The sequence below is a fragment of the Stegostoma tigrinum genome, chromosome 23 (assembly GCF_030684315.1).
Source record: "Stegostoma tigrinum isolate sSteTig4 chromosome 23, sSteTig4.hap1, whole genome shotgun sequence".
Taxonomy (NCBI): Eukaryota; Metazoa; Chordata; class Chondrichthyes; order Orectolobiformes; family Stegostomatidae; genus Stegostoma; species Stegostoma tigrinum.
The window spans coordinates 25,477,259-25,500,834 of record NC_081376.1 but is presented as its reverse complement, the minus strand read 5'-3'; the positions used below and the strand labels follow the sequence as shown (position 1 = coordinate 25,500,834).

Sequence of the window (23,576 nt, the reverse complement as noted above, 5' to 3'; positions counted from 1 at the left end):
ATGTTTAGATTGGATTGAGATTTTGCCGTCTTCAACATTAACCCTTTACAAAACTTCTGAGCCTTTTCACTACTTTAGATTCAATAAGAACGATATGTCCCTGTGGGAACAGAAGTGTGTTGTGGCTTTATAGAATATTACAGCACAAAAGGAGGTTGTTGACCCAACGTGTGTGTACCGGCTCCCAAAAGAACTACCCAGGTAGTCCCAAACTTCATAGCTTTCTAAATTCATCACTTTCTAATTTATATACAGTTCTCTTTTAAAATCTCATATGGAATCCACCTCCACCACTCTCCCAAGCAATTCTCTAAATAAACATGTTTCTCTTCATCTCATGCCTAGCTCTCTTGCTGACAGTCATAAAATTATGGCCTCTGGTTACTGACATACCACTAATGGAAACAGAATATCTTTCTTTAGATTAGATTCCCTACAGTGTGGAAACAGGCCCTTCGGCCCAACAAGTCCACACCGCCTATTGCAGCATCCCACCCAGACCCATCCCCCTATAACCCACACACCCATGAACACTGTGGGCAATTTAGCATGGCCAATCCACCTAGCCCACACATCTTTGGACTGTGGGAGGAAACCCACGCAGACACGGGGAGAATGTGCAAACTCCACACAGACAGTTACCCGAGGCTGGAATCGAACCCGGGTCCCTGGCACTGTGAGGCTGCAGTGCTAACCACTGAGCCACCGGGCCGCACTTGTCAAATTGTTCTTTTAAATGCCTCAGTAAGATCACCTCTTAAACTTCTTCAAGAAGAATAAGCCCAATTTCTCTAATCTTTCTTTTATCTGACATCCCTCATTCCCTGGTATCATTCTAGTTTCCTCGATGTGTTTCTCAGTCTAATTATTCTTCTAATGGCCACCTTTCAGCTACTCGGACATCTTATTCGTCACCATCCCTTCTAAAAACATGCTGGACTTCAACCTCACCAATGAAAAGCTGATTCTGTTTTCCTCCAAGGCTCCACAAGTTAAGAGTATGATTGATTACTTCATCACTGAACTGAAGAAGGTGTGTAAAGAATTTGTTTTTATGCTTTTTCACATGATCACTGCATGAAGGAGATAATTCATGCTTCTCAGAAGTTTTCTGTTTGTGAACCAAGACATGAATTCGTTACAGTGAAGTAAAATGTAATGGGTTAAAGTCCTATTTCAGAGACTGGAAAACATAATTCAAACTGTTCCTCAGAGGGTTTGTTATTACTGACAGTACTGTTACTCTACAATGTTGGTGGTGCCACATCATCCTTTTTAGGTGGCTGTAAGATTCTCATGGTAATGATCAAAAGTACAGTGGAATTTTCCTGTGTCCTGGTCAACATGTATTCCTAAACTGACATCACTAAAACAGAATTTATGGCCATTGCTGTTTGTGGCACTCATCAGTGCTTTCCTACATTACAATAACGGCAACATTTCGTCATCCCTTATTGGCTGAAGTTGAGAAAGGTACATTATAAACGCAAGGTGTTTCTTTATCTCTGCATCACCAGCCTGATTTTCTGTTCTCTTGTTAAATTAGAAAATGCAGACCACAGTGCTGGCAGCAGTTTCAAATGCTGTTGCAATTTAAATAATAAAGAAGATTTGAAGAGGATCTGTGTAGTACTGGATTCCACACATATCCTTTCATCACTGGATATTAATTCAGTCATTTGGTGAAACATGCCAATTAAAAAGTATACAGAAGGTAAAAAAGCAAAATACTGCAGATGGTGGAAATCTAAAATAAAAACACAAAAGTGAATGGAAATATTTAGCGGATCTGGCAGCTTCTAGTTTGTGCTTGAGTCAAATATGATGTTACTTCAGAACTGGTTCAGAACAGTCCCTCATTTCACAATCTCACTTACAGAGTTCAGGAATGGCTGGACTGGCAATGGGCTTTCACTCTGGTACTGGGATTTGTACCTAGGGGCACAATCTTGAACTGGAGAATGGGAGTTTCATGTCAGTGTGACTTGTTTCAGGCTCTAGAGTAAGAACAGTGCCCTGCATTACAATATCACCAATATAATGCCATTAGCATGCTATTCACACCACCTCACTTTATTGATCAACCTCTGGTATCCAAGTTGTGTTCTCCCTCTGGACTCCATTGCCCAGAGGGTCATCACTTTTTACTGCATTGCCTCATTAGTGCTTTCCCAGTCTCCTCATAATGCTGCTGTGCCTTCACTCAGCTCTCCCACCTACTGATGGCTTTCACTGTCTTGGAAATTTTTTTTACATGGTCAGTGCTGTCTCTTGTCAGTGGCTGTGGGTAGTAAGACACAGAATTAATGTTGCCTTTATATATGACCTGTCACTAGGATTCTAACTATGTAATAGCAGTGAAGAGTCACATCACAAATAACAGCTCCTACCTACGATTCCACAAGGGTGACATCATTCGTTTACAACCCATGGATGGTCTTAAGGAAGGTCAGTGTCTGTGGATGTCTCATTATTCATTCATTGGGCTCAGGTACAGAAGATAAAAGCTAATTCCAGCTTTTGTCTCTAAATTTGAGCTTTGGAGTGATTGTAAGCAATATATCCATTCGTAGTGTGTGGCTGTTTAATTTAACTGCATAGAACCTTTTATTCTTTTTGTGAAACCACACTCAGGCAGTGACTTAAATGGGCCTCCCTGTGCCTGTCCTTTGCAAGAACTCACTACATGTTGTGAGGGGATATAGGTTGTAAGTAAATGGATGTTAAATAGGTCATCTGTGCGGAACTGAAAATCCCACACAAAACTCCAGGTATATCTGACTGACTCAGTAGTGATGCCCACCATAGATGATGCACTGGTACTCCCTGTCAGACTCACATTCGAGCCAGGAATGGCCATTTGATTCAGTTCTGGCTGGAGTTTATCCAAGCAAACTTTAGCAGATTCAGAGAGGAGGACAGAAAAGTGCAATCAGATTGGATCACATGTCTTACAAATTTCTGACTTTCAAATTTCTGACTGGATATTTTGTAGTTCTACAATCTATACTGTTGTTCAGGCAACACCATCAGATGAGTAGCATGTGCCCCAACATTGGGTGGCATGGGGTGAGTGGATTCACACTTTGGTGTCAGTGACTGTGGATTGACACCTTGGTGTCAGTGAGTGTGGATTCACTCCTGGGTGTCAGTGAGTGTGAGTTCACACTCTAGTGTCAGACCACTGGTTTGTACTGTGTTGTGTTTCTGCACTGCTTAATTTCTGTGCCTCTCATGTTTTGTGTCTGCCCTCAGACCACTGCTACGGCTGTATAGTCAGGAAGAAGGTCATATACCTCGAAGACATAAAGAAATACATTCCTTATTTTGGTGGGTTGTATGCAGAGTCAATTTGCTTCCTTTTTGTTTGCGTGTGACTCATCTTTCCTCCTCCTTCCACCCACTCTCTCCCTATAACTGCTGATTTCTGACACAAAAAGATTTTGAAATTAGCCCATTTAATTGCTAAGCAAATAGTCAGTGCGAGATCTGTAGTGGGCAGCCCGAGGTCTGGTGTGACTGATCACAATGGAGTGGGGGTAGTTCCAGCTCTGGTGTGATTCACTCCAGTGAGCACATTCTCAGATCCTTTACTAAATCAGCCAGGATTCTGTCCTCTCCTGCTATAGCATGTGCGCAATGTGTGGATTCTGGTTTGGGCTCAACCCTACCACTAAAACCAATTCACTAGTTGGAAAGATGCTGAAGGATTTCAAGTATCGCTAATCCCAGGAGAGAAGGGAGAAATCTGGAAAAACTGTCAACCATGTTCACTAACATACTAACAGTAAGAGTTACAGTGTTACATATCTTTCTGATTACAGTCATTCTCCATTTCACATTAATGCTCCTTCTCACTGTAATAATGTTCCATCTTGCAGTGTTAGCGCTTCATTGCTTTTGAACAAGTTGTTTGCTTGCAGACTGAATTGAATGAACATATTCTGCTGATATATTCTATCTGTGGTGTTTTAGACCTGGTGTGTGCATGTTTGATGTGTTTTATGTTTACTGAGGCCTCAGCCATTTTGGATCTAAAGTTGTCTATATATGGACTATCGAAATAAAAAATGGGAAAAACGAGAAGCAGCTGCCTCAGCTTTGGAAAGGGAAAACAACAGCTAGTTTTCGTTACTAGTCATGTTCCAGGAAAAAAGAAGCTTTCTCCATAGTTTGAAATTTGTCATGAACTCCTGCCAGTTTCCAATGTGTTGTGCTTTTTATTATGTCACTATATTACAACAGAACAAGTAGCTCCAGATAACAAAGTGTGAAGCTGGATGAACACAGCAGGCCAAGCAGCATCCTCATTGCCTCCACCAAACAGCCATCATGTGGACGTGCCAGTGTTGGACTAGGGTGGGCAAGTTTATTTGAAAACACAAGCTTTTGGAGCCTCACTCTTCCTAAAGAAGGAGTGAAGCTCTGAAAGCTTGTGTTTGCAAATAAACCTGTTGGACTATAACCTAGTGTCTGTGATTTCTGATGTTGTCCGCCAAGTACAGTGGATATGAAAGTTTTGCTTAACATCAATATTTAGGATGCTGCAGGCAGCAAACAAGTGGTTTCCACTGCTGTAAGACTAGTGGTTGTTAATTCAAATTTGTTTCACTGAAGATTTTATCTTGTCCAATTTAAAATTTGTTTGTTTTCATTTTGCGCAGTTTAAAATTTTTATTTGTTTTAGTGTGTTTCTTTTCATCCTTGTCAATGTCAGGGATTTACAGTAGATCCCAGTATGAGCATCAAACATTCATAAGGCAGGCACAGCATTGGCCAGATAGAGCAAAGTTCCCTCTTCATTGTTCCATTAAACACTCCCAGGTGAGGTATAACACTGTAAAAACACTGTAAAAGGTTTGGCATATTCAATTGTTTAATTTAACTTCTTTTGATTATGTTAGCGTGTTGGCTGATCTGTGCTACAGTGTTTGAATAATTAAGTCTTGGTATAGCTATGAGATCTAAAATAAACAGAAGTTTCCAGAGAATGACTGGAGAAGCCAAAGCTCTGAACATGAGGAGACATCATGTGATTTCTGAGATATTTAAAAAACTTAGACTAAAATCTAGCATCATTTCTGCATTCCTCTGGGATAAATCTAGTATATATTATAGAACAAAACCAGCGAAAACACAGCAGCTATAGAGTGAAGCCCTCCATACTGATTCTCCCAACACTCACAGGGCAGATATGGTGCTGGCTAGATACACAATAAAACATATTGTCTTGTCAGACACTGTCATGACAGGTACAACATGGGTTGGATAACGATGAAAGGTCCGTCAAAGCATTTCCAGTCAGTTACAACATGGTTACATGTAGTGTTCCAGCACGTACACTCGACATAGCATGGGGTCAGTAGATAGTAAATGTTGGGTATTGTGACCTGGCAGGATAGATTGACATCTGTTGGTCACATGCCTTCTGGCAGCTATTCTGAGAACTGCATTCTACCGCAGCAGTTAAGTAGATTGCGACTCTGCATTTGTGTCGCAGTTATTGGATGATATTAGAACTGGTAGTACCCTGCTGTTCAAACCCATGTATAAAAGGATAAAGCTGTCCAGATCAATGAAAGTTCACAGCACTCATATTCCTCTGTTTGAATTAACGTAACTGAAACATATGAAGATTTGTATCCACGAGTAACAAACTGCTATGAAATAACAAACATTTGCTTGTTTGGACAGGGTGGAAGTTTGGAGCATTCCATGGCAGGTCTGGGCTTTTCCCTGTGGAATACGTGCAGCCTGTGGCTGCCCCAGATTTTATTCACCTAAGCACAGACAAGAAAGAAGAACCAATGGACAAAAAGGGCAAAGTAGCAGCTTCAGCCTCAGCCACTGTGGCAGCTGCAGTGGGATCGACAGCAGCAGCTGAAGAACTGGACAGAAAGTCAGAGGTGTGGATTTGATCTTACAGACATTAACTCTATTCCTTTACACTGCACTGTCACTCTTATCTATGCCCGTATTAAAACACAGAGGCTATCTTTGTAGCCTGAGACAGACCAAATGATAATTTGTTTAGCTTTGCATTAACATTACATGCATTGTACTATCGCAATGTAGTGACAATTTTACATCTGTTCTGATGAGTAATTGACAAGCAATCAGACGGTTGCAAACTATCCCTTCTGCTTCTGTCTTACTTAATTGCTAGACTTTTGACTTACAGCTACACCAATTCTTAAGAATTGCAGACAATTTTGCAACAGATTATCAACATCAGGTTAATCAACTCTTCTTAGTATGCCAGTGGTTAAAGCAACAATCAGTGAAGCCACAAACATGACCAGAGATCCTGATATCGATTTGTATGCTATGCTAATTATCTGGTCACAGTATCAGCTTACCTGATTCCCATGGGCTGGGCATGTGTAAAATCAACTAGAGTTCCTATCCCTGGTCACTATTCAGTATTTCCTGCAAGAAGGTGCAGATAATTGTTGATGGATGACAGGGAGGCTTTGGCTCAGTTGCATAATCAATGCTCACTGATCATCTTCAAATGTTTAAGTAGGGTGGAGTCAGTATCAGTGGAGCAGGAACTGGTGGGCAAAAGGTCAGTATCACATTTTAGTGGCAATTATTAGTACAGAGTCAGTAGCAGTTGGACTGAATGTTTAGTAACTGCACGAATGGATGAACACCAAGTCAGTATATGAAGAATAAATGGTACAAAGTCATCAGTAGGAATGGTTGGGGACAGAGTCTGTACCAGTGGGAATGGATGAGTGCAAAGTTAGTACGAGCAGAACTGCTGCATTTCGCAAGTCCTTGGTGACAGAAGGATAGGTTGAGAGAATGGTTAATACAGCATACAGTATCCTTGGCTTTATTAATGGGAGCACAGAGTATAAGAGAAAGAAGGTTATGTTGAACTTGTATAGAATACTAGTTTGGATTTACCTGGAGTATTACATCCAGTTCTGGGTGTTTTATTTTAGGAAAGATGTTGAGGCATTGGAGAAAGTGCCGGAAAGATTTGTTAGAATGGTTCCGGGTATGAAGGCAAATTGGAAAAGTTAGGATTGTTTTCCTTGGAGAATAGACAGTTGTGAGGAGATTTAGTTCATGTATTCAAAAACATGAGGACAGATTTCATAGGGAGAAACTGTTCCCGGTCATGAAAAGATTGAGAATGAAAGGGCACAGATTTAAAGTACATATTTAAATCAGTAAAAGGAGCAAAACTGACATGAGAAAAAGCTTTTTCATGGACTGAGTGGCTAAGATTAGGAATGCCTGAAAGTGTGGTGGAAGCAGGTTCAATAGAAGCAATTGTATTCAAAATACAATTGAACTGTTCACTCACAATAAAGAAATAGTGGTTACACGGAGACGGTGAAAGAATGGAACTAAGTGAATTGTGCATTCATAGAGCTGGTACAGATTGAATAGGCTGAATGGCTTCCACTTGTGCTGTAATAAATGTGCAATGTGATCACATTATATCCAAGTGAGGAAGGACCAATGTTCAAGCAACAAAAACAGAAAAGGGGAGAAATCTAGCAGCAAATTATAAAAAAAGTGTCCTAGTTTTATCTTGTGTAAATTTCAACTTGTGAAGAAAATAAGTAATGTTTCTCAGTAGATTTAAAAAAAACAGATAAGGGGCTGTATATGAACTGAAATTAAATTTAACCCACAGTCTATCCCACGAGTAAGTGCAGGCAGGTGGCTAGGGAGGTGAACACAGACATCTGCAGGGAGTCTGAGGTTTGAATCTCTGCTTTCAGAACAGAGTCCTCTGTCAGAAACATCAGCTTTCTCACCCTGATCTTTCCCCATGTGCCAAAATGCCATAATGTGAAGAAATAGATCTCTTAGTGTTGAAATTATATTTTAGGAACTCTCAGCAACTGATAAATAATAGAGTGGGAGGAGCTTCCAATGTCTGAATGATATAATGGAGAGAGGGAGGAGATCCCAGTGGGATGGATGGGAACTTGCACAGTTTTACTGATTGTATGGAGAGGGAGATCTCACCTTTGAGTGAAAGATGTATGGAATCTATTTAAGATGGACTAAGCTGGAAGTTAAAACACTTAGAACTCGGGAGAGATGATGAAAGGAGTTTGGAAAAAAAAAGTTGTATTTTTCTCATCGTCACCCTTTCCTTATCTCTTTACTGGAGAACATGACGTCTTACCAGACTCCAGTTTCATAGATATTTGTCCATCCCTGTAGCATCTACCAACTCTCTCCTGCTTCAACTCATCTGCAGCTGTAACCCTAATCCATTTTTCTGGTACCTCAAGACTTGACTGCTCCAAAACACTTGTGGCTGACATCTGACAACTCTATAAACTTGGTGTCATTCCAAAACTCTGCTGCCCCTCTCCTAATTGGTACCAAATCCCATGCAATCACAATGCCTCCTGATGTATACTGGCTCCCAGACAAGCAAGGCCTTGATTTTAAAATTCTTATCCTGAATTTGAAATTCTCCCAGGGCCTCACTTTTCCCTGTCTTGTAGGCTGTTCAGTCCTTCGCCCCTCTTGGTGTATTGGTATTGATGTTGGTGTTCTTCCATTCCAGTCTCTTAAGCATCCCTGATTTTAATTTCTCCATCATTGGTGGCTGTGCCTTTGAAACCCTCAGCCCGAAGTTCTGGAACCTCTTCCCTAAATCTCTTTGCCTGTCTATGTCTGTACCCTCCTTAGGACATTTCTTAAAACCAACCTCTGACCAAACTTTTGTTCATCTGCCCTCCCGATATATGTAGTTCCGTATCAAATTTTGTTTGACAACACCTGTAAAGTGCTCTGGGAAGTTTTACTATATTAGTACTGATGTATGTACAAGTTGTTCTTTTTATTATACTGGCTGACCTGTTGTAGTTCACTGATGAACCAAATCAGGTTTACCTCCACCTCTGCGCTCATCTGACTGCTAGGCTGCACATTTCAAAATATGGGTTACTAGAGGGATCATCAGAAGAACAAATCATTAATCTAAATAAAAACTGAAACAATTATGGATGTTGGAAATCAGAAACAAAAATCAACATTTACTGGAAAAGCTCAGCAGGTCTAGCAGCATCTGTGGAGAAATCAGAGTCAACGACCCTTCCTCAGAACAGGTGGCAGCTAGGAAAATGTTGATTTTAAAGCAGAAGATAGCATGGGGAGAGGGGGTAAGTAGTAAACAACAGATGAAGATAGAACCCAAAGAGAGAGAACAGTTTGAAAGACAAAGGAGTGGAGAACAATCAAACTAGGATGGTGAATAGTTGTTAATGGGCACTGTTAGTGGCTAATACTCATTTGTGTCTAATAGGTGACCATGTGATAACAAGCCCTAGTGTGTGGGGAGGGGCAAGGACATGGCTGTGTGTGTGTGAGAAATGATTAATCTAACCCATTGTTGAAGGGGGACACTCATTACAGAGTTTCTACTAACATCCAGACTGGCTCTGGATGAAACGGAGCTCAAGACTAGGACTCTGTTTATGGTATCTGCGATCTGCTGCCTCAACGTGTTTCTCTGTCCAGTTCATTATTTTACTTTTCTGCAGGACTCCCCACCAGTCAATGAGCTTATGCAGAGTATACCTGAATATGTCCTTCAGGATAACCTGTACACCATGATTGAATTTGCCAAGAAATACTTCCGTCAGCCCCACAAATTAAAAAGGTGAGTGAGAAACAGGCATTGATCAGTGTGAATCCACAGTTCAACCAGACTGTACAAACGAACAAGCCCAAGCGTGGCCTTTCTAGGAATGAGCTTGACATCTGAACTATCAAACATAAAACTAATTGAGAGTGATGTGGTCAGTCATGTGATAACAGGCCTCGACCACTCGATACTAATCTATTCCCTTTTGTCTTGCTTCTTTCACTTTCTCTACACCTCTTCCATTCTTCATTTGGCTATATAATTTGTACTGTTTACCTTGTTTTTACCTTATACCATCTGTCTTTTGCCTACATCTCTGTACTCTTACATAAACCAAGTTGGATAACAATCAATTTAATTTGCTCATGCTTGATTAAGTAATCTTCAGATTTTGGGTGAATGAATTCTTGCCAAAGCTAAATCACAAGTATGCTTTAAACATTCTTCATTGTCTACAAAGCACCTTTTATATTCAAAAGTACATACATATGCCTAGCAACTGATTGACAGATCATTGAAAGCAATTAGCAGCTGTTCCACATGAAATTCAATGTCAGCACTGAATAGAGAAAAGAATTCAATCCTTTTAAAGAATACAATGTACAACAAATGTACATATTATTTCTAACACCCAGAATGAATGTGTGGTAAACACGTGTAATACACCTGATAGTGCATATCAAACAGCAAATGTGATCAAGACAGATCCCATGTATTTCTCAGCATTTCCCTCCAGATATTAATGAAACAATAGGCCATCAACTATCATTAACTTCATAAGGGATTACAATTCTTCACTTTTGCTGATCTGGCCTTGAAATTTCTGCTGAAGAACTGTTCCAACATGGACTGCTTCAGCAACTGTGTCTGTTCTGGGACATTCCCCTGGGACTCAAAAATTGTATTCAGTACATATTCATGACCATAACTCCAGCACTTCACCAACTATGAGCTTCACCAAACTAAAAAGTACCCCTGAGACTTTCCTAACCTACAATCTTGCTCAGCTGCATGAAGTAAATATAGCTTATGGGTTTTTCATCACCCACATTCTCTCAACTCCAGTGCTTCACAGCTTGCTTGACACAGAACCAGTAGCCTTCTAACTTTTACAATTCCCCAGGACAACTTCTGAGTCCTAACTCCAACTCTTAGCTGCTGGAAAAACTCAGCAGGTCTGGCAGCATCTGTGAAGGAAAAGCTCGGAGTTCTGAGGAAGGGTCACTGGGCCCGAAATGTTAATTCTGTTCTTTCCTTCACAGATGCTGCCAGACCTGCTGAGCTTTCCAGCAACTTTGTTTTTGTTCCTGATTTACAGCATCTGCAGTTCTTTTGTTTTTGTTTATTTGTTTTTTTATCCAACTCTTAGCTGCTTACTAATTAATAGAGCTTCTCTATGAGTTCATTCCAACAGCACTGTGTCAGCCAATTGCTCTCTTCTCTGCAGGGCATCTGAAAATCAGCCAAAAGGCAGAGGAGCAGAAATTAGGCCATTCGGCCCATTGGGTCTGCTCCTCCATTCAATCGTGGCTGATAAGATCCTCAACCCCATTCCCCTGCTTTCTCTTTGTAACCCTCAATCCCCTTGATAATCAAGAACCTATCCATCTCAGTCTTAAATGTACCCAATGACCTGGTCTCCACAGCCTTCTGTGGCAGTGAATTCCATAGATTCACCACTTTCCAGCTGAAGAAGTTTCTCCTTATCTCTGTCCTCAAAGGTCTTCCCTTTACTCTAAGGCTGTGCTCTCAAGTCTGAGACTCTCCTACCAATAGAAGCATCTTCCCAACATCCATTTTGTCCAGGCCATTCAGTTTTTGAAAGTTTCAGTTAGAACTCCACTCATCCTTATATATTCCAATGAGTATAGTCCCAGAGTCCTCAAACGTTCCTCATATGTTAAGCTTACCATTCCTGGGACTTCAGACTTCTGAATTTTCTCCCCATTTAGAAAATAATCCATGTTTTTGTTCTTCTTACTAAAGTGCATGATCTCACTTTTCCATACTTTCCCACATTGTAATCTATCAGCCACCTCTTTCCCCACTGTCCTAACCTGTCCAAATCCTTCTGCAGCCTCCCCATCTCCTCAATACTGCCTGACCCTCCATCTATCTTTGTATAGTCTGCAAACTTAGCCAGAATGCCCACAGTTCCTTCGTCTAGATGATTAATGTATAAAGTGAAGACTTGCAGTCCTAACACCGACCCTTGCAGAACAACACTTTTCACCGGCTGCCTTCCTGAGAAAGACCCCTTTATCCCTACTGTCTGCTTTCTGCCAGACAGCCAATCTTCTATCCATGCAGGCACCTTGCTTTCAACACCATGGGCCCTTACCTTACTCAGCAGCCCTTGTGTGGCACCTTATCAAAGGCTCCAAAAAACCATTTGTAGACATTCCACAAACTTCTTTTCTTGCAATCCACTCCCAACATGATTTTCCCAGTCCACCTACACATTGAAATCCCCCATGATCACTGTGACTTTGCCTTTCTTACACACCTTTTCTATCTCCTGGTGTATCTTGTGCCCCAGATCTTGACTACTATTTGGAGGCCTGTACACAACCCCAACAATGTGTTTTCTTTACTTTTGCAGTTCATCAATTCTACCCGCACAGATTCTGCACCATCTGACCCTTGTTTGTTTCTTCCTATTGATTCAATTTCATTTCTCACTAATAAGGCAACCCCACCCCCTCAGCCCACCTGCCTATCTTCTCGATAGAATGTATATCCTTGGATATTTAGTTCCCAATCCTGATCCCCTTGTAGTCATGTCTCCATGATGCCTACCACGTCATACCTGCCAGTTGCAATCTGTGCCACAAGCTCATTTACCTTATTCCTTATACTGCGTACCCTCCTAAAACAAAATCTGCCCCTTTTTCTTTCTCTCTCTCCCACTGTCTGTGATCCCAAAACTGCTTTTCAGTGACCCCTCAATGTCCTGATCGACTTATCAAAAACCATGTAATAAGCTTCATCCCTATTGCAGGGCAGAATTGAATCCAGCCGCTTCTTAACTCTGGAGCTCTCTACTCCTGAATGATATAATCTTGTCATTTTCACCAAATGCTGGGTTTCCACACCAGGAATGCTCACAAAAAGAATTCTTCATGAGACGTTAAAAGATGTAGTATGTTTAAGAACAGGATGTCAGAGGTACTGAGATGTGGAAGTGAAGAAGAAAAGAAAAATGTAAATAATAAATCTCCATATTTTAGAAATGTTAATCTCAGAAATATTAACAATTTGACAATAATAAACAAAAAGAAATATACCTGTAACATAAAACAAGCTCTAAAATATCTCTTTTTTTTCTCTGTAGTGAGTTTACCAAAGAAAAGTCTAAAAAAGGCAGAGATCCCAAGGACCCAGCTGAGATGGTGAAGTATACAAAGGTAAGCAATGCCCAATGGTCTAATCATTGCGCCACATCCTACATAATAATTCTTGATTAAATGGCCTTCCAGGAGATGTAGATATTAAAAGGAACTTGCCACCAATGGGAATTAACCACCCCATAATAAATTGATAGGTCATCGCAGTCTAGGGTGTGCTGGCTGCAAGATGCAGAAACTAGGTGCTTCCAACCAAAATTTTATGCAGACATTGATTTACAGTAGGTAAAATTCCACATGAGTTCTTTTGCAAGGGTTAGAGAGGGTTATAGTTCAGTTGGCTAGATGGCTGGTTTGCGATGCCAAAAGATGCCGACAGCCTGGGTCCGATTCTTGCAATGGCTAAGGTTACGACAAACCCTCTCCTTCTCAACCACTCTTCTTGACTGGGGTGTGGTGACCCTTCGGTTAAACCACCACCAGTTTTGTCTCTATCTATCTCTCTCTCTCTATCTCATGAGAGAGCAGCCCTATTGTCTGATAAGACTATTGCTATTATCTTATCTCCTCTTGCACAGACCCAGTACCCTTGCCTCCACTGTCTCTGAGTAGACCCAGCCCTGGTAAAGCAGAATTACCGTCTCCCCCAGCCACAATGTGCTTTTTTGGTCTTTCCTACATGAAGGCCCTGTCCTGAACTTTTATTGAATAACTAGCTCAGCCATGGGTGGATTCAGTCCAGGTTATATTTCCAAAAATGTGAGCTATGGGGAAAGCCATCACCTCTGGATGCTGGCGCGATGATTTTACAAATGTGTACAACCATCACAAAGCCCTTCACATTGATCATATATAAGATCAAAGTTTGTAGCTGTGACTCCTCACGATGGGCGGCCAGTAGGTAAAGCTTATTATGGGTAGCACATTTTCAGAAAATTGTCCTCCAGCCATCTTGTGTTACAGTCCTGATCCCAGCCAACTGCTTTCAGAACGCCAAATCTAATGATACATGCCACTTAATACATTTGTAGGCACACATACACACTCTCTCTCTCTCACACTCACGCACGCGCACACACACACGCACGCGCACACACACACACACACACACACACACACACACACACACACACACACACACACACACACACACACACACACACACTCTGCCATTCTCATTTGTACATACTTTCTCTCTCACACACTCATTAACAAACACATACACACACCCTGTAACTCAGATACACACACTCACACACACTCAGGCTCGCATACTCACTCAGGCTCACATATACACACTGTTACGCTCACACATGCACACAAACTGACATACACACTGTCACATATAAACACACTTTTTCACTAACACTGTCTCACACACAAACTTACACAAAAATACACATATACTCAAGCATGCACGTGCACACTCACTTACAGATAGAAATCACAACACAGTGTTACTTGTGTGAACCCTGATTGACAGGAAATGATGCACAAATCTTTCTACCTTACTAAATGAAATAGTTGTGAAATCTTTACTTAAGATTAATACCTTTCTAATCAAATACAATCACACATCCTGTGAATTCTTATTCATTAATATTCTCACATTTCATCCACAGACTCCAATCCAAGAGTCCCTGATTGAATTCTCTGATGAGAATTTGAACAAGGTGGCAGCTGAGATCTTCATTGGTGAGAATGAACACAGATTTCTATTCAAGAAATCATATATAACCCTCACTGCACTCACTGAGTCACTTTCCAGATGTTGCCGTCTTTTTTCTAATATTCTCCACTCCTAAAAATTACAGTTTTCATATTGGGACATGTCCTGCTCATTAGCCCTCGTGGCCTCAACTCACAGAGTGACCAATCATAGCATGTCAGCCTGTGCACCGAGAATTGGATGATAGGACTCTCAACTCAGCCCCTCACCCAACTGTAACCCCTCTCCTCAGTACCTTGGCCTGCTCTGAAACCTCCTTGTCACTGACCCCACACTCTACCCTACCTCTTCACGCTGGTGCCTTATCCTAACTCCTTGTCTCAAGACTCCTTGCTGAAAAGTCTTGATTCAAACCAGCCCCCAAAATCCAGCCCCTGACCCCATCTCCACTCCCAATACCCTTCAATGAGCAGGCCTGAATTAACAGCTGTAGGGGTCATGATTTCTTCTGGTTGTAAGCATCTCTGTCCAGTTTCATCCTAAATCCCTACCTTTGGAGCAACAATCTCCAGAATGACCCGAAAGCTGCAGCTCCAACAATGACTGGGCACTTAAATCATGTAAAATGTTATATTCCAGCTGTACCAAAACCCCCACACCACTCCCTCTCTTCATTCACCCTCAACCGTATAGAGTCAATACTTCTTGCAATATAAAAATGGTTTGGGAATATATTGTGATCAGTGCGATAGGTGGCGATCAAGCCCTCAGAATATTTTACTGTGTGGGGTTATACCCTCTCTCCAGCAGTGATTTCTGGAGGAAGCAAGGGTGAACATGTTAAGTTGTATCCAATAAATTTGCTTATTGGGCTACTAAAATGTGAAAGCTACTGACTCTACTAGGAATCGTACCTGAGTGCTTAATGATCTTTGTTGCTCAATTGACAAGAGGCTTTCTTGTTATCAATAACTCATTTGTGCTTCCCTTCTGTAGCCGTTATGAAATTTATGGGGGACCATCCACTCAAAGGGCAGACAGAACAAGACACTGTCTATAGTATTCTTAAGGTAAAGGATAACCATCATGCCTGTTCAAACTTTGATATATCTGAATCTGAATCTAGCATTTGTTTGCCCACACGAGTCTCTGTATGAGTGTTCACTATAGCAGTGTGACTGAGGGTATGTGGTTCCCAGACTAAAAATTTGTCCCTTTAGGAAACTTCACCTTGAAGAGGAAAGATAAAGTGTGGAGCTGGATGAACACAGCAGGCCAAGCAGCATCTCAGGAGCACAAAAGCTGACGTTTTGTGCCGAGATGCTGCTTGGCCTGCTGTGTTCATCCAACTCCACACTTTGTTATCTTGGATTCTCCAGCATCTGCAGTTCCCATTATCACTGATACAATTTTAACCTTGAAGAGGAAAGTTGGGCCTCTTGCATTTAGAATGTGAGTATAATGGGATTTGAGGGAGACTTGCCCAGCCATTTCAGCATAAACTTGTGATGTTTAAGAGAAGAATGAGAAAAGCTAAAAGTGGGTGGGACTTGGAATTTACTGGACTACTGTTGATAGATAAATGAGGCTCTGGTTGGTAGAACTGGGTAATTCCCAAAGGTGACCTGTCAATGAGCTGACTCACTGTCCATGTTAATTCTCAATAGGATGTATCATTGCAGAATTATTGACTTTTGCAGCATGTTGCCCTTGCGTGTGTCCTATTTCCTCCCCCAATGCTCTAACAAGATTCCTGCCCTCTTACAACTGAGAAAGCAGATACGTTGGCAGATCACTACCTCTAAATTGCAACCAATGTTGCTTCAGTCACTGTGGCATTCCTGATTAAACCTGTGTTGCTTTGGTCTTCTGCACAAACAGTATGAAGAGTGTGGTATGGGGCCAAACTTTGAATTCAAGATCTCTTTCTGCCAGATTTTCACCTGCTATCTGGTGAGGATTTTGATGCTTTCTTTTGATATTGTTCTGTCTTTTCCAGCTGTGCGGGGAACATGAAGTAATGAAAGATGAAACCTACTGCCAGATTATCAAACAGATCACTGACAACACCAGCACAAAAACGTAAGAAAACATGAACATGCCAGTCATAAACCCAAGCTGCCAAAATGTAGGGTATTTAACATCTCTGACTCAGATATAATACATTCACTGCCATTGATTATTACAGTAGTCACACAGAAGGATAGTTAGAGAAAGGTGGCAAGTATTCAATATATGCCCTCAACTAGCCTTTCCTGTTATAAGTGATATGTCTATTTAATGGCTGTCACAGATTACACTCAAAGTCTCTTTTGGCTAAAGTATGTAAGGCATCTGAATGTCTTGGGGGCATAAAGGGTTTAGCGAATATCTGTGAGTGACAAGTGATTCTGGGAATGTCACATCATAAGATGGAGCTAGAATCAAACATGTGGGATGCTATTGGACTGAGGTAGGTAGTTAATGAGGTAAGCTTTGTAAGTTACTGCAAACATCTCACTAAGCCTCATTGTTGAGAATCCCTCCAAAACACTCTGTGCAACTCGTACTTAGCCACACTACAAGCGATGCGTGTGTGTGTGTGTGTGTGTGTGTGTGTGTGTGTGTATGTGTGTGTGTGTGTTTAATGGCTCCCACAGACCACACTCATTTACAGCAATGGCAGAGGTCATATGACTATGGCAAGCCAAGCAGTACACTAATGGTAAATTTGCATTTTTCCAACCACACAGAGAAGAATAGTTAGAGAAATAGGGCGAGCATTCAGTACATGCCACCAATTTTCCCTTTTTAATCCATAAACTTTCAAATTGGGATCCAAGTCCTAGCATATAGTAGCATCTTGGGCCTGCCGAAGAAACTTCTGTCTTGGTGCCTGATGTTGGTTACAGTCACAGTGCAAGGGGAAAGGCTAAATGAAGAGGATGAGTTGATGGACATGGGAGTGAGAGTTGGAACTCATTGTAATAAAACAAACTGTTTAATCAATGGTTGGGAGACTTTTGACAAATTACGACGTAAGCTGAAACTACTCACTCCACTGGTCAGCCTGTTTACTTATATCAAAAAGGTAATGGGAGGTTGGGACTGGGCGATGCTAATGTAGAGAAATTTGAAGTGTCAGCTCTGGCTGAATGGTAGCATTCCAATTTTAGTCATAAAGTCATGGGATCAAGTCACTGGCCAGAGGTTTGAGCTCCATTATCCAGGCTCACATTCCGAATCAGTACAGACAAGGTGTTGCACTGTGAAATGTGCCATCTTTCAAAAGATTTGTTAAACTGAGACCTTGCTGCTCTATCAGGCAGGCTTAAAAATTCCACAGCCTCTATTTAAAGAAGAGCAATATTGTTCGTATCAGGTTTTGGCCAATATTTATTCATTAACTAACATCACTACAAAATTGTGATCATTATCACATTGCTGTTTATGGGATCTTTTCACGTGTAAATTAGCTGTCACTCTTCTTATACTACAGTATGATTACAGTGAAATGCATCATTGGTTGTCAATTACCCTACAGAAGTACAAGTTCTTTCTTCCTCTGTTTGCAAAAAAAATCTGATTAAGGGACGATAGCAAAAGAAGGATTTGATTGCTGCCAGCAATGTGCAGGTTCATGATGTCAGCAAAGTGTTGAAGTTGTTTCAATGTCTGTTGCAGTGGTAGTGTTCAGCGGGGCTGGAGACTGCTCTATATCCTCACCGCCTATTACAAGTGTTCAGAAGTGTTCAAGCCTTATCTCTTCAAGTTGCTGGAGTCTGTTTGCAGGATTCCTGGTGCCAGTTTTCAAGGTATTTCTTTTTATTGTATTTTCTTATGTTGTGAATATCCTCTTTCTTTATGACCTATTTCCTCCATTTTCTGTTTTCAAAAGAATATGCATAATAGCACTGTTCAACAGATTGATTCTGACTCACTCTGTGCAGTACTGTCTAAGACACTTCTTACCCACTTTGCCCAATAATGTTTAACAGTTTGATTCTGACCTCTTTGTGCAGGAATTGCCAAAGCTTGTGATCACAACCTGAAGAAAACCTTCCAGTTTGGTGGCAGGACCCAGTTCCCAGATGGCATGGAGCTCAAAGCCATGGTGGTTAGTGAAATAGATCACCCATCTAGTTCATTGGGGGATTTTGTTCAATTATCTCTTACTTTTGGCAATCATTTTCCCATCTTCACCTTTTCTAAAAACTGAGGATTTCAAAGATATACTGAAAGAGGTGGAGCAGATGAGGCATTCAAAGGAAGAAATGTGTCCAAATTTTGATCATGATTATCCTGCCCTATCAGTATAGATTTTTGATAAGACAAGTGATAGAAAATGTGGCTAAACTTTGGGAATGGTCAAAGTGTCAGTGCATGCAACCCAACTTTTAGGCAAAGCTACAGTATCTCTACTCCCTTTCGATTCAGAACCGTGTTTCGAGACCATTGATGAGAGGCTTGTTAGAAGACTGTAAATTTATGATATGAATAGAAATGTGGCTACTTAGATAGAATGTCTATTGTTGGATAACAAACAGAATTACGATAAATAGATGTTCAGCTTGGGGAAGAATTGTAACTCATGATCCTAGAAATCAGTGTTGGAATTCTCATTTGGTCTCAGTGTGTGCAAATGATATGAATAAATGCAAAGAACAGACAGCAGGAAATTTGACAATTGAGGAGGACTATAAAATCTTTCAGGAAGATATAGCAGAATGGGCTGTACAATTTTATATGATTTTGGTGGGAATAAACACTAAATGAGGAAATATTTTAAAAATATATGACTAAAGGGACAAATGAGTTTAAATACATAATTCTGTGAAAGTCCAGAAAGATTAAGGCATAACATGATCAATACTATTTGGAGTTATAAATAGAAAAAGCAGGGCCAGATTTCTTGTGATGGAGGTGGAAAATGCATTTGGCAATGATAAAAACTGGTAGTTTATTTATAGTCATTTCAAACTTACAGTGCTATCAGGACTCAGTACTATTTCTGCGTGCCCTTTTTGCAAGTTGAGTACATGCAGTCTTCTGATTTCAGATCAGATTGTTACCCCATAGGAAATTTGAGTTTTCTCCACTTACCCCAACAACCCCTGTGCCCAGCTATTATTTTGTGCTGATGCAGGTATTGGATGGCCTAAAAAAAGAACCTCCCCTCCTCCCACAACTGGGGAAAGCCTGCTATGGTGTATCAGGAACATTCTGATGGATAGATATTACATTTTTTGACAACTTCAAGTATTATCATACATTGTATATGTTTTAATTGCCATGGTTCATCATAGGACATGGTTCTTGAAAGTTACATTGACCATTACTTTGACTAGTGCAATTTGAAGAATTGAAATGCATTAGAGTACTTTCCCCTATGGAGGGGATTTTGTGCATTTTGTGATGATGCTGTCACTTTTAAAAGTTTATTTTGTCCTTTGACTTTTTGAAGAGAGGTTGTAAAGGCAGAGGTACCAAAGAGTCTAGAGGGTAACAGTTTAACAATGCAAGGGGAGAGGCCAGTTCTCCCATTCCAGGTTTTTTCTAGTTTTTTTTTAAGCTGTTGTGAATACCAGCAGTGTTGCAAGCTTCAGTAAAGGATTTCTCTGACTTTCTCTGAAATTTCTGTCTGGATGTTGTTCCCTCCTGCCGGTAAGAATCTGTGTTTGAACTTACCTTTTTACCAGGGGGTAGGCTTATGGGATGTTACTGTATTGGAATAGTTAATTAGTTTATGTTGCTATGTTGGGTCAGTTAGGTTTTCCAATAGTTAAGTTAATTTAAATTTCACTTTCTTTTGTTTGTGTTTCAACTGTGTTTAAATAAATTTTGTTTTGCTTAAGGCCAAGTGGTATAATCAGTTGCATCACACCTGGAATACGCACTTCTCATCTGCCTTAAAAATAAAGGAAAAGTTCAGGCCATTGCTATCTTCTTAAAATATTTTGAGGGGGTCTGGCCTGACCCATAACAATGTAAAGCAGTACAGAAGTATGCAACAAAATCTTCTTGGTATTTCTCAGATTATCATTTAAATCTCCAGAGATCTTTAGTTTCTCCGCTGTGGAACGTTTCTTTAAACTCAATATCCACTACATTGATTGACAGGCAATCTGTTTTGAAATTGAAAGCCATCATGTGGTGTTGCAGTTTCATAATCCAGAGCTGCAATGGTTTGTTTTGATGTTGTGGCCACTATGAATGTTTGTTTAACTAAGTTTCAATAGCAGATCATGCCGAAACTCAGCAGTTGGTTTATTGATTTATATTTTGGCTACAGAGAAGATATTTGTTCGTTTTAAAAAATTAATGTCTACTTAATGGAATTCATATTTCTTCCAGCGAGAATTTTTGTTTTCTTCTTCGCAGTATCAATGGCAATGTCTTTGAATAAGATTCATTAGATTGTTAGAGGTTTATTTTGCCCAAATACTTTTCAAATAATTTCATCACTATTACATGGCTCCTGAATGCCATATGTCATGGATACTGAATGTACAATCAGAAACATACATAAAAATATAAAAATTAGGAGCAAGGGTAGGCAACTTAACCCCTTGCACTTCCTCCCCAGTTCAGTACGATCGTGGCTGATCTGATTCCTTCACATTCCTGTCTTTCCCAAACAACTTTTCCCTCAGTGCCTTATTAAGAATCTATCTACCTCTGCTTTAAAAATATTCAAAGCTTCTGCTTCCGGTTCCTCTTCGGGAAAATAGTTCCAAATTCTGTGAAAAAAAATTTGCTTTATCTTGGTATTAATGATACAACCATTTATTTTAAAGCAATGGGCCCCAGCTAGATTTTCCCATAAGACTTCCTTTCCATAGCCACCCATTCAAGACCCCTCATATGTTCCAATCAAGCCACCTGTTCTGAACTCTAGCCGATACAAGCCTAGTCTGTCCAACTTTTTCTCATGATACAACCCACTTATTCCAAGTATTAGTCTGGTAAACCTTCTCTGAATTGTGTTCCATGCATTTAAATCCTTCTGTAAATAAGAAGACTAACAGTTTACACAATACTCCAAGTATGATCTCTGCTCTGTATAACTGTAAAATAATGTCCTGACTTCAATTCCCCTTGCAATTAGAACATAGAACATTACAGCACAGTACAGGCCCTTCGGCCCTCGATGTTGTGCCGTTGCTGCATTACCATATTAACCTTTCGTGATTCACTAAGACACTCTGCATCCTGAGTTGTAAAAACTTATGCTTTTTAAACAATATGCTTGTTTTTCAATCTTTCTGTCAAAATGGACAGTTTCACAATTTTCACATTATACTACATTTACCAGATCATTACCCACTCGGTTAACCCATCTTTGTAACTTTCTAATGTTCTTCTTGCAAATTATTTTCTTAACTATCCTTTTGTCATCAGCAAATATAGCAACCAGACTTTCAGACCCTTTGTCCAAATCATGTGTATAAATTGCAAACAGTTGAGGCCAATCACTGATCCCTTTGACACACTACGTGTCATATCTTGTCAACCAGAAAAGACTATTATACTGACTCTCTACTTGGCCTGTTAGCTAGCCATTCTTGTATCCATTCCAATATGTTATTTCTATACCATGAGCTCGTATTTTCCACAATGAGCTTTCACATAGCGCCTTAACAAATGCCGTGTGGAAATCTTAAGTACAGTGAATCCAGCAGTTCCTATTCATCCAGAGTTCATGTTAGTTCCTCAAAGAATTCCAAAGGATTGGGTAAAAATGATTCCCTTTCACAAAACTATTTCAATTTTGCCTGATTACCTTGAACATTTCTAAATACTCTGCTACAACTTCTTTAATAATACCATCTAAAATGGCAAGCAAGAAGGGTGTGTGGATAGACTAAGTAGTATGAGAGGGCATAGAGGGGCCACGAGGAATATGAGAAAGGCATGTGGAGAAGTATAGATTATATGAGGGGCGATGAAGATGTGGATTAGGGGATTTAAGAGGTAATATCTAGGGAACATAAGAACATTGTTAGACCTGGGCTCCAAGTCCCATCCTCCCCTTCCTACCTGCATTTCTTGCCCGTCTCCTGCTCTACTATCACTAGAGAGAAGTTATTAGAGTAATGAATGGGAATAAGACCATGAGGTCCCCTGGATCGCATGGGTTACATCCTAGAAAACTAAAATTAGTGACAAGATGGTGGATGCACTGGGAGCAAACTTGTCAGGAGACTGTAGATTCTGGAAAAGTCCCACAGGACTGGAAACTGCCAAGGTAATACATTTATTGACAAAGGAAAGGAGGAAAAAACACAGGTAACTATAAGCCAGTAGCTTAATGCCTATTTTTGGGAAAATGTTAAGAGTCTAAGGACATAATAGCAGAGCATTGAAAAATACATAATATGATCAAGCAGGGTCAGCATTACTTCAAAAAGGGGAAATCATGCCTGACAAATTAAATAAAATTCTTTGGGCAGGTAACGATCAAGAAAGATGGAGGGGAAGCAGTGGATGTATTACATTTGGGTTTTCAGAAGATGTTTAATAACAGGTACTACATGCTAGGCTGCTTAATTACAACAAGCGGTGTTAGAGGTAGTATATTAACATGCATTGAGGATTGGCTAACTAACAGAAGACACAGTTGTTATAAGTGGGACATTTTCTGGATGGCAACCTGTAACTAATGAAGGGATCAATCCTGAAGTTACAATTATTTACAATATATATTAATGACTTGAATGAGACAAGTGGATGTACTATAGCCAAGTTTGAATATGGCACAAATATAGATAGGAAGCCAAGTACTGAGGATAACATAAAGAGTTTGCAGATGGATTTAGACAGATTAAGCAAAATCTTGGCATATGGAATATAATGTGTGAAAATATGAGGCTATAAACTTTGGCAGGAATGGTGAGACCACAGCTGGAATACTTTTTGCACAATTTTGGACAATCATAACCTAAAGAAG

The 23,576-nt window shown here is 40.3% G+C and overlaps 1 protein-coding gene across 1 annotated transcript in view; it reads left to right on the top strand.

The window, feature by feature from the left end:
• Positions 1-23,576, top strand: part of myo15aa (myosin XVAa) — a 132,943-nt gene that overhangs the window by 93,222 nt on the left and 16,145 nt on the right. The window contains exons 46-56 of the mRNA XM_059653868.1: positions 892-1,033; positions 2,337-2,454; positions 3,256-3,330; positions 5,695-5,906; positions 9,528-9,646; positions 12,966-13,038; positions 14,601-14,673; positions 15,644-15,717; positions 16,647-16,729; positions 18,311-18,441; positions 18,649-18,743. Coding sequence (XP_059509851.1) covers positions 892-1,033; positions 2,337-2,454; positions 3,256-3,330; positions 5,695-5,906; positions 9,528-9,646; positions 12,966-13,038; positions 14,601-14,673; positions 15,644-15,717; positions 16,647-16,729; positions 18,311-18,441; positions 18,649-18,743 — 1,195 coding nt within the window. The remainder of the gene's footprint in view (positions 1-891; positions 1,034-2,336; positions 2,455-3,255; positions 3,331-5,694; positions 5,907-9,527; positions 9,647-12,965; positions 13,039-14,600; positions 14,674-15,643; positions 15,718-16,646; positions 16,730-18,310; positions 18,442-18,648; positions 18,744-23,576) is intronic.